The sequence below is a fragment of the Salvelinus sp. IW2-2015 genome, linkage group LG18 (assembly GCF_002910315.2).
Source record: "Salvelinus sp. IW2-2015 linkage group LG18, ASM291031v2, whole genome shotgun sequence".
Lineage (NCBI taxonomy): Eukaryota > Metazoa > Chordata > Actinopteri > Salmoniformes > Salmonidae > Salvelinus > Salvelinus sp. IW2-2015.
In genome coordinates this window covers 17,535,164-17,552,126 of record NC_036858.1, presented here as the reverse complement: position 1 = coordinate 17,552,126, position 16,963 = coordinate 17,535,164, and the positions used below count along the sequence as shown (strand labels likewise).

The 16,963-nt window shown below is 43.3% G+C and overlaps 1 protein-coding gene across 3 annotated transcripts in view; it reads left to right on the top strand.

Annotated features, from left to right (window-relative positions):
• kansl1a (KAT8 regulatory NSL complex subunit 1a) overlaps window positions 1-16,587 on the top strand; it is a 63,755-nt gene extending 47,168 nt beyond the window's left edge. For all 3 annotated transcript variants that reach the window (XM_024007199.2, XM_024007200.2, XM_024007198.2), the window contains 11 exons: window positions 1,236-1,377; window positions 1,969-2,126; window positions 2,497-2,632; window positions 9,704-9,875; window positions 11,235-11,390; window positions 11,742-11,963; window positions 12,260-12,417; window positions 12,701-12,880; window positions 13,389-13,501; window positions 14,332-14,575; window positions 14,902-16,587. In XM_024007199.2, the coding sequence (XP_023862967.1) occupies window positions 1,236-1,377; window positions 1,969-2,126; window positions 2,497-2,632; window positions 9,704-9,875; window positions 11,235-11,390; window positions 11,742-11,963; window positions 12,260-12,417; window positions 12,701-12,880; window positions 13,389-13,501; window positions 14,332-14,575; window positions 14,902-15,099 (1,879 nt within the window). In that variant the 3' untranslated portion in view covers window positions 15,100-16,587. The remainder of the gene's footprint in view (window positions 1-1,235; window positions 1,378-1,968; window positions 2,127-2,496; window positions 2,633-9,703; window positions 9,876-11,234; window positions 11,391-11,741; window positions 11,964-12,259; window positions 12,418-12,700; window positions 12,881-13,388; window positions 13,502-14,331; window positions 14,576-14,901) is intronic.
• The last annotated feature ends 376 nt before the right edge of the window (window positions 16,588-16,963 follow it).

Here is a 16,963-nt window from a genome sequence, read left to right as displayed (position 1 = left end):
TGTGCATATTTATAGCTACAAATCCTGGTTATACATTGTGAATACGTAGCATCGATTCACCAGAATCTCCGGAGATATTTTGGACACTCACCTAATCATCAAAAACTTAACATAAAAATGCATTAAGAACCAGTGAAAGATACACTGGTTCTTAATGCAACCGCTGTGTTAGATTTWAAAAAATAACTTTACCATAACATACAGATTGCGAGACAGCGCTCACCAAAACGGCGGAGAATAGGACTCAACATATTACACAGAAATACGAAATAACATCATAAATGTTTTCTTACTTTTGCAGAGCTTCCATCAGAATGTTGTACAATGAGTCCTTGGTCCAGAATAAATCGTTGTTTGGTTTTAGAATGTCCATTTCTTCTGTCGAATTCGCGCCACAATGCTAGCCAAGGTTGCTAACATTCCCATCCTCTCTTGACGCAAAGAACGGAAAACTCCAAAAGTCCCAATAAACGTTGAATAAACTCATAAAACTGAYAAAACCTACTTTATGATGTTATCAAATGTATCAAATAAAATCAGAGCCGGAGATATTCGCCTTGTAAACCGAACGTTTTTCAGAAGACAGTGTCGAGCTCTGCCGCGCGCCTTAGAACACAAAGAAATTCCGGGCCTGTCACTCCAAAAGCTCTCATTCGACCTCAGATCAAGCTAGACACCCCATTCCACCTTCCACTGCCTGTTGACATCTAGTGGAAGGCGTATGAAGTGCATGCATATCGATAAATAAAAGCCAGTTGAATAGGCAGGCCCTGAAACAGAGCCTCGTTTTCAGATMTTTCACTTCCTGTATGGAAGTTTGCTGCAAAATYAGTTCTGTTTTACTCACAGATATAATTCAAACAGTTTTAGAAACTTGAGAGTGTTTTCTATCCAATAGTAATAATAATATGCATATTGTATGATCTAGAAAAGAGTACGAGGCCGTTTCATTTGGGCACGATTTTTCCCAAAGTGAAAACAGCGCCCCCGTATTGACAAGAAGTTTTAATATTGTGTGATTTGTGAATTACCCAATGTTGAAAAATTCGATATTTGCATAATGTTTGGGCAATACTGTGTGGCTTTTGCATTCATTTGTGTAGGCATTCAAGAAGAAATTATTCCAATTACACAGCAATTAAATTATTTTATCAATGTAAAAATTCAGACAACAGACAAGTTGGTTCGATGAACACTTGTTCACCCCTGTGTGTCTGTGTGACTTTCCGGTTTAGATGGAAGCGGGCGGAGAGTCGCTACACCATCGAGCGGGCCTCCATCATCAGCCACTGGAACTGGCTCCAGGCCCACATCTCAGACCTGGAGTACCGTATCCGCCAGCAGACAGACGTCTACCGACAGATCCGTGCCAACAAGGTACAGCACCGCCTCAACATTGGGCTAATTGTGCACGGTTTAATAATATAAGAGTAATATGGACATTTCATCCAAAGCGACTTGCAGAAGTGACAACCTTGTCACTGACATATTCAAGTATATGTGGCCCATGCAGTAGTCAAACCCACATCCCTGGTGTTACTTCGACCATGCTCTAACCCATTTAGCCATTTGAATGTTTCCATCCAGACCTGCAGCATGTACATGTGAAAGTGGCCTGTAAAGAGATTAGCATGAGCAATACCACAGATGCCATGTAGCACTAAATATAGTAGTGCCACTATTCACTATTGTGGTAGTACTAGTACACGCATGACCTATATAAACGTCCTGTATACGTTAGTCCGTCTTTTAAGATGCGGTCTTAATTGTCTGGGACAATCAAGTGCAGCTCTTATCACACAAAATATATCCCATTGCAAGTCACATGATACAAATGTAGCAGGTAAATTACACCATCACACACGCACCTTGTGTAGGATGTGGGTTTGTCTCTCGCTTTAGTTGGTAGCCTATACAGTATTATTTCATGTCTGTGGCTGATGTATGTTATTTATCTCCACCCCTCAGGGCTCAGTGGAGTTGGGAGGCGTGGCGCCCAGTGCGTTGGTGGTGGGCGGGGCAGGAGTTAAGACCGAGCCTACTCCCCAGGACTGTCAGGTCACCATCACAGAATCTGGACCCTGGAGAGGCCAGAATGGCAGGCCGGTCAATGGGGTCCTCAACAGGTATACACACACAGAATGCTTAACCTAACTAAAGCATAGATTCTTCAAGTGTATCTATTTGGAGGAAGAACCTATGAAAATAAGGCACTAACTTGCTCTTTTCTCGTGTGTAGTAACAATGATAGATTGGAAACGTAATTCATTCACATTGCTGTCTAGTGTCTGTTTCAGCCTACCTTTGTAAATTAGTATTGAGGTGGAGGCCTAGAAGGAATGTAATTTGCTTCAACAAATTGTTGTCTCCAAGTGCCAATGACTACCCTATTCAAAGAGCACCTTGCATACCAGTCTCGAGCTATACAGTTTTTACCCATTTGAGCGCTCTATCCATTGCTTCTTCACTTCACCGGGTCTTGTCTCTCCTTTCCAGGGTGTCAGAGAGTAACACCAAACACCAACCCAGCCCCAATGATAGCACCTGTGTGGCCGCCCGCACGCGCCCCTTACTTAACTGCAGACGACGGAGACTTGTACAGCCTAACACAGTACCTAACCTCAATGGCAAGGTATGTTTCTGCGTGTGCACTTGCAGATGCATGTAGACCCATAGTATGCGTTCCTCCTGCCCAGCACTAAAACAATAACTTTTTCCAGTGTTGAGTGTTTTGTTATTTATCCTCTTGTGCMCGTGGATTACATAGGACTGTATTGTGTTATCGATTCTATTGTGTGTTTGAGTGGGCTATAAACCTAGGTTAATAACTTCTGAAGGACTAATGGTTATATTAAAATCAATTTGTTCCCATATTTTTCCCAGATATGCCGCTATGCAAATGATATGTCATTAGTATCCTTACCCGTAGTCCATATTGTTTAAAAAAAAYTGTGACCAAGGGAACAAGCAGTGATCAACCTACAGTGCATTTGGAAAGTATTCAGACCCCTTGATTTCCCCCCCCCACATTTTGTAACCGCCTTAATCTAAAACGGATTAAATAGTTTTTTCCRCTCATAAATCTACACACAATACCCCATAATGACAAAGCAAAAACAATTTTATAGAAATTTGTGCAAATGTACTGCAAATAAATTAAAATAAATCACATTTACATAAGCATTCAGACCCTTTACTCAGTACTTTGTTGAAGAACATTTGACAGCGATTACAGTGTCGAGCCTTCTTGGGTATGACGCTACAAGCATGGCACTTGTATTTGGGAGTTTGTCCCATTCTTCTCTGTCAATCCTTTGAAGCTATCGGGTTGGATTGGGAGCGTCGCTGCACAGCTATTTTCTGGTCTCTCCAGAGATGTTCGATCGGGTTCAACTCCGGGCTCTGACTGGGCCACGCAAGGATATTCAGAGACTTGTCCCAAAGCCATTCCTGCATTGTCTTGCTTTGGGCCATTGTCTTGTTGGAAGGTGAACCTTCGCCCTAGTCTGAGAACCTGCTCCAGAGTGTTCAGGACTTCATCAAGGATCTCTCTGTACTTTGCTCCATTCATCCTTCCCTCATTCCTGACTAGTCTCCCAGTCCCTGCCGCTGAAAATCATCCCCACAGCATGATGCTGCCACCACCATGCTTCACCGTGGGGATGGTATTGGCCAGGTGATGAGCAGTGCCTGGTTTTCTCCAGATGTGACACTTMGCATTCASGCCAAATAGTTCAATCTTGGTTTCATCAGACCAGATAATCTTGTTTCTCAAGGTCTTGAGAGTCCTTTAGGTGCCTTTTGGCATATTCCAAGCGGGCTGTCATGTGCCTTTTACGGAGTGGCTTCCATCTGGCCACTACCATAAAAGCCTGATTGGTGGAGTGCTGCAGAGATGGTTGTCCTTCTGGAAGGTTTTCCCATCTCCACAGAGGAATTCTGGAGCTTTGTAAGTGACTATTGGATTCTTGGTCACCTCCCTGACCGAGGCCCTTCTCCCCCGATTGCTCAGTTTGGCCTTTCGGCCAGCTTCAGGAAGAGTTTTGATGGTTCCAAACTTCCATTTAAGAATGATGGAGGCRACTGTGTTCTTGGGGACCTTCAATGCTGCAGAAATGTTTTGGTACCCTTCCCCAGATCTGTGCCTCAACAAGATCCTGTCTTAAAGCTATATGGACAATTTCTTCGACCTCGTGACTTGGTTTTTGCTCTGAAATGCATTAAYGGGTATTGTGTGTAGATTGAGGGGGTAAATAGAATCAATTTTAGAATAACGCTGGGACCTAACAAAATATTGGGGTCTGAATACTTTCCGAATGGAGGTGTTTGCCTTTCCGTAACATGTCCAATCAATTGAATTTACCACAGGTGTACTCTGATGAAGTTCTAGAAGCATCTCAATGGAAACAGGATGCACCTGAGCTCAATTTCAAGTCTCATAGCAAAGGGTCTGAATACTTATGTACATTTCTGACTTAAATTCTTTATAAATTTGCAAAAATGTCTAAGTCTGTTTTCGCTTCGTCATTATGGGGTATTGTGTGTAGATTGAGGGACATGTTTTATTTAATCCACTTTAGAYTAAGCCTGTAATGTAACAAYATGTGGGAAAAGTGAAGGGGTCTGAATACTTTCCGAATGCACTGTGCCTATAGTGCCTTCAGAAAGTATTCATACCCCTTGACTTATTCCACATTTTGTTACAGCCTGAATTCAAAATGTATTTTAAAATCTCCCCCTTCTACCCACAATACCCCATAATGACAAAGTGAAAGTGTGTTTAGAAATGTTTGCAAATGTATTGAAAATTAAATGCATGAATATCTCATTTACATAAGTATTCACACCCGAGTCAATAATTTGTGGAAGCACCAACAGTCTCTACTGCACTTTACCGATCTGGGCTTTATGGGAGAGTGGCCAGACGGAGGCCACTCCTGAGAAAGAGGCACGTGATAGCATGCTTAGAGTTTCCAAGAAGGCACTTGAAAGACTCCGAGCACAAGGCAGAACACTCAGTGGAGTGTTTGTTGGGTTTAGCACTAGAAAGTACTTTCATTGTACGTGCACTTTTGTTCCCTCTTTTTTTCTCTTCCCAATTTCATGGTATCCGATTAGTAGTTAGTCTCGTCGCTGCAAATCCCGTACGGACTCGGGAGAGGCGAAGGTCGAGAGCCATGCGTCCTCCGAAACACAACCTTACCAAGCCGTACTGCTTCTTGACGATGCCCGCTTAACCCGGAAGCCAGCCACACCCATGTGATCTGAGGAAACACCGTACACCTGGTGACCGTGTCAGCGTGCATGCGCCCGGGCCGCCACAGGAGTCACTAGTGCGATGGGACAKGGACATCCCTGCCGGCCAAACCCTCCCCTAACCCGGATGAAGCTGGGCCAAATGTGCGTCGCCCCATGGGTCGCTGCCGGCTGCGACAGAGCCTGGACTCGAACCTGGATTTCTAGTGGCACAGCTAACAACTGCGATGCAGTCCTTAGACCACTGCGCCACTCGGGAGGCCATGTACTTGTGCACATTACATTTAARACTTGAAATTGTGTTTTCCAGGCCTGGAAAAAGTTTGGGAGAAGTCATGGAAAGAAACTTCATAATTTCTGTTAATGTAATTTGAGGCAAAGTTATTTTTTATATTTGATCAATCAAATAAAAATCWGCATTTCAGCCAGGCTCAGAATTAAACTTCAGAGCATCTGTATTTGCGCGCATCACCTGCATGTGTGCGAGACGAGTGGGCCGTAGCTCTTGGAAAGAGAGACAGTCAGACATTGCAACAGCGGGTAGGCCTAGCCTATAAAATATAATAGAGAAAAGACTTAAGTACCCAATTCAAATCACATCTTGTACCCTGTATTAATGTTTTTATGTCTTGTCCCGAAAGACTTTCCACCGACTCTTGCATAGGAGTTTGATGTACTTACTTGACCGATAAAAATAATAATAATAATATTTAAACAATTATTTTTGACGGTAACGAACGATTCACTTAGCCATTGTATTATTTGGTATTCGGTTCAATCACAGTGAATTGAATCAAAAAATATGTGAATCGCGAACAGTACTTTTAAGAAAACATATTTGTAGCCTTTTAGATTGTGGCTTCAAAATTCAAAAGGAACTTGCACAACCCGCCCACTGATCTTGATAGTATCACTGACCTTTAATAAGCTTTASGTATCGGCCTCAAGGGCCTTCGTCAGAGCTTTTTGAGTTTTTACATTTTTTWATTAGCACCCTTATGTAGACTTAGGCCCGCCCACATCCGTTCAATGCATCGAATGGGGTTGGAGTCGAAGGGGAAAACAAAGTGCTACCAAATATAACAATACGCACTTCATAAATATTCAAATAAAGTGTGTACATAAAACGTATTAAACACGTCTGTAAAACCACAATGAGGACATCGACCTACCAAGCAAGTTTTCATAAATCATTGGGTACAGCGCAAGAAAAATGTCAGTGTAATCTGAAATAGGGGCATAATTCATGTTCAAATTTACAACATAACATGCATAGGCATTTCATCACCTTTAGGAAATAATGTCTGGAGGGTGAAAATCCCAAAACATTCTCTTTTGCGCAGAGTATTATTTATATCACCTCCCCTGTCTGATATCCTGACTTCCTTTATGCCACAAAATCTAAAGGTWGAAATGTCATGTTTTAGGTCATTAAAATGTACTGCTACTGGATAATCCCTGTTTCTCCTAATTTAACGTTTACGTGAACGAGAGGTTTTACCTACATAGCACAGCCCACATGGACATTTAWTAATATAGATAATATGGGTGGTGGAGCACGTAATAATGTCATTTATTTGGAGCCGTTTTCCTGTATGTGGGTGGKAGAAATATTCAACATTCATCGTGTTGTTGCACTACTATACCTCTGCATTTATAGCRACCATTTGGAAGAGYGTGTAAAAGAGCCTGGCTGATTTTTATTTTGTGGCTGGCAGMTGGCATGGACCAATTTATCMCGTAAATTGCGACCTCCTATATACAATAAGTGGTGGATTCTTAAATTCAGCAGGCAAAGCTGGYTCCGATGATAAAACATGCCAGTGTTTCTTGACCACATCTCCCACTTTCCYCGAGTTCAAAGTATATGCAGTTGTGAACATTAGTGATCTTTAGCCACGAGTGGGTCTTTTTTGTAGCAGTTCATCTCGTGTTTTCCCCAATGTCAAATTAAGAGCTTCATCCACACATTGTGGAGAATAGCCTCTTAGAAWCCTATTGCGCATCTCCGCTGCTTTTTCTAGATAGTCCTCTGTGGAGTGGCATATACGGCGCAGTCTGAAAAACMGGCTTTTTGGAAGTCCTTTTTTTAATGGCTCGGGGTGGAAGCTGTCCCCCTGTAATAGAGTATTTCTGTCTTTTCTATACAGAGTTGTAAACAGGGTTCCATTTGATTTCTTAATCCACATATCGAGGTAATGAACACGTTTTGTCACATTCAATAGTGAATTTGTGATTGGGGGTCAATGTCATTAAGTAATGCCATAGTCTGACAGCTCTATTCCCATTCCTCCTCAAATWGATTTTCGTTTTCATTATTAACACAACGTTCTTCAAAAAGYCCCACATAAAGGTTAGCATAGCTCGGAGTGAATGTGGAGCCCATCGATGTTCCATTCGTTTGGATGTAGTATTCATAATCAACCTGAAGTTAGTTACACGTTAAAACATATTCAGCCAGCTCTAGAATAAAGTTTGTTGGTGGGTATTCATTAGTATCTGTCTCTCAAATAGTGAGCTWGGGCTGCCAGCCCCCCCATATAGGGAATGCTGGTATATAGACTCTCGACATCTAATGTGACCAAAATAGTCTTCTGTTAAACCCGTTATTGGTGAGACCTTGTTTATGATGTCTATAGAGTCTTTCACATATGATGGCAATGCTTGCATATGAGTTTTAATAAGAGTCTACGAAGTTTGACAATGCCTCTAGCATTGAGCCTATTCCTGCAACCACTGGTCTGCCTGGATAATTGCCTTGTGTTTTTATGTTTGTGTTATTTCGGCAAAATGTACAGGCATGGACGTATGGTACATTTGCAGCAAAGATATTCAGGTTTTGAGAAGGTTATTTAATAGGGCTTGCTCCAGATTAGACCATATATCCCATTGGAACACCTGTGTGGGATCAACACTGTTTTCTGTAGAAACATTCATTACTGAGTTGTCTCTGAATGTCTTCTTTGTATTTTTCATAGTCTAAAACGACCGCAGCACCCCCCTTGTCTGCAGGTTTAATAACCAAAGATGAATCGTTCGTTAAGTGCCTGTTCTGTTCTAGTGAGGTTCTTCTGAATGTGGTTTGTTTTTCTCGTATATAGTGACATGGCTTCTTGTTCGACTAACCTACAATAGGTATTCATTGAGGAGTTGTTAACCATAGGACAGAATTTGCTTTTGGGCTTAAAATGGGTACCAGCTGGGTTTCTAGGACCAAAAGTGTTTTGAAAACATGTGCTTAAGTTTAATCTTGCAAAATAATTTAAACAGATCTACTTTCGCATCGAATGATTTGTCTGTAAATGCAGGTACAAAAGAGAGGCCCTTAGATAAGACTGAGACTTGCGCGCCAGTAAGGTCATTTCTGGAGAGGTTAATTACCGCGTGCTACTGGAGCTCAGTGTCCACGGCCTGTGTTCCTGGTCCCCTCTTTGACCGCTTGTGTCTCCTACGTCATTTCTTTTCTTTCGTGGAGTCTTGTTGTGCTCCTTTCGAGCAAAAAAAAAACAGTTTTTGTGCGATGGTAGCGGGAGTCGCAATCTGTAGGGAATTCGCTCTCAGCGCATGCCTCTGRCGACTTGTTTTGTATATCCAATTTATGGGACATTGCAACTCAATATAATGCTAGTCAGCCTGCAAAGTATGACAACTAGAAAAGGTGCACTTTCAGAAGAGAATTTGGGGGCTTGCTTCAGCTGAATAAAAAGATTTGTGGCCTACCATAGCCATTTGATATATTGAATGAGCAAATTATTTCAACGGGCATAAAATGTATTTGGTAGCAATGTTATACACCAAGTGGCATCAACCATCCTCCAGAAGATCTAATGGGTGTGCAGGCTTTTATTCTAGTCCCCCTCTAACAAACCAAATGTTTTAAATTAGCTGCTCAACAGGAACTTGATGAACTGGCTGACTCAAAAGCCTGCACACCCAGTGGATCTCCAGACTGAGGGTTGACCATGTATTTTATACAGTTGCTTAACAGGTATTCTACTTTGTGCGGGGGTTGTGTAAGCTCCTTGCACAATGACAGGAGATGGTGCATGGGATTAGAGAGCAGCCTACCAGTGTCAATATCACATTACGCTTACTTTTTAAATATACATAGATACACCGCCAGTTGTTGGTCATGGAAATTAGGTGAAAAGTCATGGAATTCCATCTGTCAAAATGTGTGTGAATCCTTAAGTCACCTCCACTGTATTTTCCCGCTAGTCACAGTCAAGCCCTCAATGAGTTGTTGAATCTGGTGAGTTTGTCCGGGGCAACAACAAACGTGTGCTGTTGGCAGTACTCGAGGGCTGGCGTTGAAAAACACTGCTCTAAATGATACTAGACATCATAATATTGCATAATATGACACATTAGTTTTAAGTACAACTATTGTGACCCATGGGATTAAATGGGTTAGTAAACAAGTGACTTTTGGTTTGTCCCTTTCCAGGTCCCGAGAACCAGCGCTATCCTTTGCAGCTGCAGGGTCAACCCCTCCTCCTGTGTGACATGCGGGGGTCGCCCCAGCGCACCAAGAGAAGATCCCCAGTACGAGCTTCCCTCCCTGGAGCGCTTGTCCCACTTGGACCCGGGCGTCCACCCCATCCTCTCCCTCCCTGACGGTAAGGAGCCAGGAGCATAGAACCAGAATCTATTTTTCTATGAGCCAGGAGCCAACCCAGTACGGACTGATACCATACGCTCCATATATCTCTGTGCCCCTGCTTTGCCTGTTACGTAACAGTGGTGTGGGCGTATACTGGTCCAAAGAGTCAAAAGACTAATTATTTAATAAACGTGAGTCATTTTTGTCCATTGCGTTGTCACTATTCCTGATATTTTTGTTAGCTAGCCGTGATTGTTAGCAGCTAAGCAAGTCAGCTACCTGCTGCTACCTATATCAGTCAATAGGGCTTACTAGATTTCATCTTGACATCCAACTTTTAGCTACAGACCACAGGATTTGAAATAAAATGGAATGGCGAGATGGTTGTTGTGTGGAGGATATGCTTTGACTTGCTCTCTTGTTGACTAAGTTCGCTGCGATAGCTAGCTAACAGCTTCTAAACAGCCAACATGACAACTCTTATAAGCTACATTTGAAATAGTGACTGGCGAGATAGTTGTTGTATAGGCTTTGTCCTTTTTGCTAACGCCAAGTGTCGATTGCATGGGTTGCTAGCTAGCTTGTGTGCACACCTGAGCTTGTCTCCTTCTCCCCACCATAGAATTMAAAGGAAAAATGTAAAGCTGCTGGACATTTGCATAATACTGGTCTTCAACAAATCAGACTGGCCTCTCTCGACCAAAGAGCATCATGTTGCAAGCAAATTTCAACAATAAAAAAAAAATGGGGTCAACATCATTTGGATACGAGTTTTTAGAATGAACTTTTACAAATTATTTTATTTTAAGCCTTCCAAAGGCCTCGGTGGCTTTTGGTTACTTCAACTTGTGACTTTTTAACATGACATTTAGGCTCATTTGCTTCAACCCTGACAATGTGCTTCTGAGCTAGTCTAGTTTGTTTACCTGCCAACCCACAGGGYAAAAAAGAAAAGGTGAGGGAGCTTCAGCTAAAAACTGTAAATAAATGTGGATTTCGCTCTAGCTAACCTGGCTGACTGTGGGGCTAAGCAATTCACTAATTTACAATTTGTTAGCTACTGTTACTTTCTCTCTAAAATGCTCTTGTAATGTTGCTTAATGCCTCCTAACAAGGTGACTCCAGTAATGTAAACATATTGCCGTTTGTGACGTAACCACCTTTTATAGTAGTTCAGACTAGTTGACTGCCATTCCAGAAGCACCTTTTCACTTCCCTACTGTACACTTTATCACCATGGAGAGTGTGAAACAGCCTGTTTTATTTAAACCCCTCTTCCCTCCATTCCTCCACCCACCTTGTCCCCTTTCCTTCTCTCATCTGCACGGACCATATCTTCTTGTGGATAACACTAAGTGCGTGTTTCTCTCCTTAGATGTGTGTATGAGCCTGCGGCTGCAGCAGGTGATGAAGAGCCACTGGCAGGGCAAGGCCCCCGAGAGGACCAAGCCCCTCAAGAAGCTCTCGCTCAAACACAAGCTCTCCTCCAAAGACAAGCACATCAAGCTGGCCAACTCGCTCATGGCACACAGTGAGTATATGTGGGCAGGACCACACACACGCATATGAAGCAATCCAATACACACCTAGTGTGGTCATACACACCTACTTATATACACAACCTTTGGAAAGCAAGGTGTTTTTTTTCACAGTCAGGGAGTACACATGACCCCTTGTGGACACAAAGATACACACCAACTCGCACCCAAAGGAGATAAACACAGCCTTTGGGAATCAACTTGTCAGCCATTGGCGAGTGTAGCACGCTGTCACATTTTTTTATTTTATTTTTTACCAGGAAGTCTCTTGACACACACACATACTATCCTAGCTGTGTAGAATGAAAAATCCCCTGACCAGTGTCTCTACCCTTCCCCCACAGGACTGTCTCACTATAAGAGCCGGGCTGAGAAGCAGCAGCGGCGACAACACCACCACTTGGATGGCAACGGTGGGGTGCTGAGCGCCGCCAGGCTGGAGGGCCAGGCCCTCTGTAAGGCCGAGCGGCTTCTGCATGGCCTCCCCTCACCCTCCACAGGCCCCTATGACCGGAGCTACAGTCGCAAGAGGCCCCGCGAGCACTTGCTGGACAGGACCCACGGCTGTGAGTTAACCGCACCACTCAAAAGAACCAGACCTTGGTCAAATACTTACCAATAGTTGAACCGTGTTCGATCAGCTTACCAGGTGCAATGGAATCAATGGACTAGTCCCAAAAGTGCAAATCCCAAGCTAAATCGAGCTCCTCGTGTACTTTTGAGTACTTGAAAGCGTAATTTGACGTAGGATATGTATTTGATCCACGTCTGCTCAGAACACACAATCTGCTATCCATTTACAATGCAAAAGATGTGTGTCAAAACAATCATGACTAGTTGTTAATCTCTTTTCCCCTTTCAGCCACCCCAAAGCTCTTCCTGGACTCGGGCAGCCCCTGCTCGTCCTTGGCCAGCCTGCACTCGTCTCTCCACAGCCCCTCGCTGACCCGCCAGCTGTCCACTTCCTCGGAGAGCTCCACCCACATTGGCCCCAACAGTCTCAGCTTCTCCAACACACCCGTAAGCTCATCACAGCTTTTATTGACTSTTGTGTGGTCTAGGTGGATCATGAATGTGACAGCACGGGTTCTGTTCAGAAAGGTGCAATGTTACAAAACGTTCAGATAAAATATGCATTTTGTATTACGTGATTTTTGTTCATGTATAATTGGGCATCATATCAGCTCCCATTTCTATCTGCGCTGTTCTGAACGTTTTCCCTCACTAAATACGCCCCATACATGTTCATAAATAGCTGTATGAATAAAGGTTATATATTTTTTTTTACTCTGCGCCCCCTCAGCAGCCCATCCGGAGGAGGCGAGGCGAGAGCTCCTTTGACATCAACAACATTGTGATCCCCATGTCGGTCGCGGCCACCACACGTGTAGAGAAACTACAATACAAAGAGATCGTCACCCCTAACTGGCGGGAAGTTGACATTTTCTCCCAGCCCATGGCAGAAGAGGAGAACCACACAGAGGTAAGCTGTTGCTTCATTCCTAAGCTCTGCTTTGGGAACTGCCATGTATTTTGAATGACCAATGTTTGACTTTGCTTCGTTCTTTTAACTCGGTAGAGATACTCTGAATGATCGGCTATGAAAAGCCAACTGACATTTACTCCTGAGGTGCTAACCTGTTGCACCCTCGACAACCACTGTGATTATTATTATTTGACCCTGCTGGTCATCTATGAACATCTTGGCCATGTTCTGTTATAATCTCCACCCGGCACAACCAGAAGAGGACTGGCCACCCCTCATAGCCTGGTTCCTCTCTAGATTTCTTCCTAGGTTCTGGCCTTTCTAGGGAGTTTTTCCTAGCCACCGTGCTTCTACACCTGCATTGCTTGCTGTTTGGGGTTTAAGGCTGGGTTTTCTGTATAGCACTTTGTGACATCAGCTGATGTAAGAAGGGCTTTATAAATACAGTTGATTTGATTTATGGATCAAGGAGTACTATCTTAATAACACATTTCTGTGTGTGTAGATGGAGGACCTCTCTGACGCGGCCTTCTCCCAGCTCCACCAGCCATGTCAGGATCAGGAGCGTTCCCGCTGGACCTGGATGGCCCTGGCCCCCGCCAAGAGGAGGGGCAGCAGGTCAGTAGGGGGCGCCTATAGTACACCCAACACACACTCATACACAGCACAGTACCTCATCACCACTGCCATACGTCTCAGTTTAGATAACTGTGCTCTACTTACCTTTATCTGTGACCTATTTGATCAATGTCAACACATTTGGTAGGAAATATTTCAGTGGGGTCTCTGCACATTGTCAATATGCCCTGAGTGTACAAAACATTAGGAACACCTGCTCTTTCCATGACATAGACTGACCAGGTAAATCCAGGTGAAAGCTATGATCCCATATTGATGTCACCTGTTAAATCCACTTCTATCAGTGGAGATGAAGGGGAGGGGACAGGTTAAAGGATTTTTAAGCCTTGATACAATTGCYACACGGTTTGAGTGTGTAGAAATGCAACGCTGCTGGGTTTTTCAAGCTCAACAGTTTTCCGTGTGTATCAAGAATGGTCCACCACCCAAAGGACATCCAGCCAACTTGACACAACTGCGAGAAGCATTGGAGTCAACATGGGCCGGCATCCCTGTGGAACGCTTTTGACACCGTGTATTGTCCATGCCCCGACAAATTGAGGCTGTTCTGAGGCCAAAATGGGGTGCAACTTAATATTAGGAAAGTGTTCCTAATGTTTTGTACACATCCATATACTTATACATCCAAAGGCTTAAATAATGTAAATAAAGATTGTTTTCCACTAAAAGTTATGATTACTTGATAAATGATAAGGACAGGGCTCTCTAAAGAAGTGATAGGTAGTAACAGGGAAGTTAAGTTTGGTCTCCATTTGTGGCACATTTCCTGTGTTCTACGGTCCACTCATACCACAATCGTTGTCCCTCAGGTCGTACAAGTCCATGGATGGCAGGACCACACCGCTGCTGTGCAGCACCAACCCGCCCACTCCCCAGCCGGCGTCCCCTGACCCTGGACACTGCCCCCTTCTGCACGACTACAGCCACGTGGCGTCGCCCATAAGTCCGGACGCCACCTCCAACCCCCACACGCCGTGCTCACGCGACTCCCACCGCCTACTGTCCAGTGAGGACACGCGCTGCTCCACACCCGACTTCACCTTCGAGGAGAGGGTGAGGATGAACGTAACAACAGACACATGCACACATGAAGAATAACAGCGACTGGTCTTCGAGTCACTGTGCCCAGTAGTTTTTATGTTGGGATGATGACATATTCAGACATGGGAAAGCAGTCACAAGTTATAGCAGTTATATTGACTCTAGAAGACTAGGACGTTTCTGTACATTCTGAGTTCTCATTTGGTGAATGTTAGAACGTGAAGAATGAGAAGTAACCATTTCTTTGTCGATTTGCATCATTAGTTTAACTTGATTAACAAATTGTTGATTTGATGGTATTGTTGTACTTAAATTGGCCCAATGATTTCCCCGAACAGACGGTGGCCCCTTGGGAGCATCGAAACTTCCCCCTGCCGGAGGACCCCTCTCCGGAGCCCGAGGTGGAGGGGGAAGATGAGATGAGGCGGTCGCGAATGCGCAGCGTCTCGTGTTGCCCGTCGACAGGCTATGACACAGACAGCCCCTTGCCTTGTGATGACGACGCCCCCAAACAGAAGGGCCATGCCCACCAATGAATGACTGACAGGCTGAGGTCCTCCTCAATCCCTACCCCTCTCTGGCATTAACAAGCAGAACCTCAAACTGAGAAAAAAGGCTATTTAAAAGGGTTCCTGTTTGATATTCAAACACCAGTCTAATACTATTTCACAGTTTTTAGTGAATATTATACGGAAGATGGAAGCCTTTCCCTACACTCTTGATGTTACAAAAATGATTTCTGTTGTAGGCTAAAACGATGTACATGGGGCTTAGTGGTGTTCCATATGTGGCGTGTACACTTGTAGCGCACTATGTAGCTGACTCCTCAAAGTATGGCCAAAGGGTGTTTTTCTATTGACTAGTTTGCTTGTATTTCCCATGTACATTTTCTAGTGGTGTGACAAATAACAAAACAAGAAGAAAAAAAAAATCCTCATACTCCCCAATTAACAGGTACATTTGGGATGTTTTGTGTCCTTTTTTCCCCTCGAGGGGTGGGGGGGGGCATTAGAAATCGTGGAGCACATCTTCTTTCATTGCCAAGTAGTTTTGTTGGGTTGCATGTCTTTTTTTGTTTGTCATTCCTTTCCTGACATTTTTTTTTTTTTTTTTTGTACCGTCTGTTCAATTAAGTCTCTTTCTTTATGTGTTTTGAACAGTAATCATTCCTTTAGAAAATCTCTGCAGAGCACCCGGCGCCTCTGAGCTCTCGCTGTCTTGTTTGCGGGAGTGACTGCGGTAGAGAGGAACCTGGGTGTCCTAAGCACTTGTCCAACTTACAGGGAGCACTACTGCATGCTAAACCATGCTAAGGCTAATCAAATCACCAGAGCACATAATAGAACAGGAACTTGCCACACAGGGAAAGGAAGTGGATGATGATCGGGGATGACCCTACTAGTTTAGTTCACTTTCCCCTTTCCTCAAATTATCATTGGTGTAGTATTATGTCAACATAGTCAAATTTATTTCAAATGGTAAAATCACACAGCTAATAGCTTTTTCATTTTGTTTTCCGGACATTGGTATGAGGCTACATGCTGGTGAATTATTGGACAATGTTTGTTAATGTTGATAATTAAGTTGTTTCTGGTTCAACTTGACAAGATAAAGTGTGTTATCTAGTTTCATATGTAGCAGCTCTTTGCTAGAAGCAACCCAGACCTCAGGTTTTACAGTTAAGGGAATATTTCTAATGCTGAGAAAATATTTGCCTCCCCCCACCAGATCGAGCCGATCTAAAGAGACTACTCTGTTGCAGAATAATGTTTTTTTTGTGTTGCCACCCCACAATGACATTAACCACACCACCATTTCCCCTCGTAACTAATTGCTATGCAAAATCTATGGTTGTATAATTTTACACCTGTTTTTACGCCACAGTCCTTCAATCCCTGTACTTTGTTTTGTAGTTTAAGCAAGATGTAAATGTACTGGTCCAATTGTTGCAGCAGTTAACCTAATCAAAAGCAGAATTGTTTTTGTAAATAGTACCATTAAAACATTTGTTTAACTTGGGATAATTGTCAGTGTTCTTTCACTTTCTCARACATAGGAAAACATTGCACAGGTTTACTACAACTTTGTGTAATGCTTGATGTCAACTCCGATCAAATGATGACGTACATTTGAAGTCGGAAGTTTACATACACTTAGGTTAGAGTCATTAAAACTCGTTTTTCAATCACTCCACAAATTCCTTGTTAAACTATAGTTTTGGCAAGTCGGTTAGGACATCTACATTCTGCATGACATAAGTCATTTTTCCAACAATTGTTTACAGACAGATTATTTCACTTATTCACTATCTCAATTCCAGTGGGTCAGAAGTTTATATACCCTTAAATTGACTGCCTTTAAACAGCTTCAAAAATTCCAGAAAATGATGTCATGGCTTTA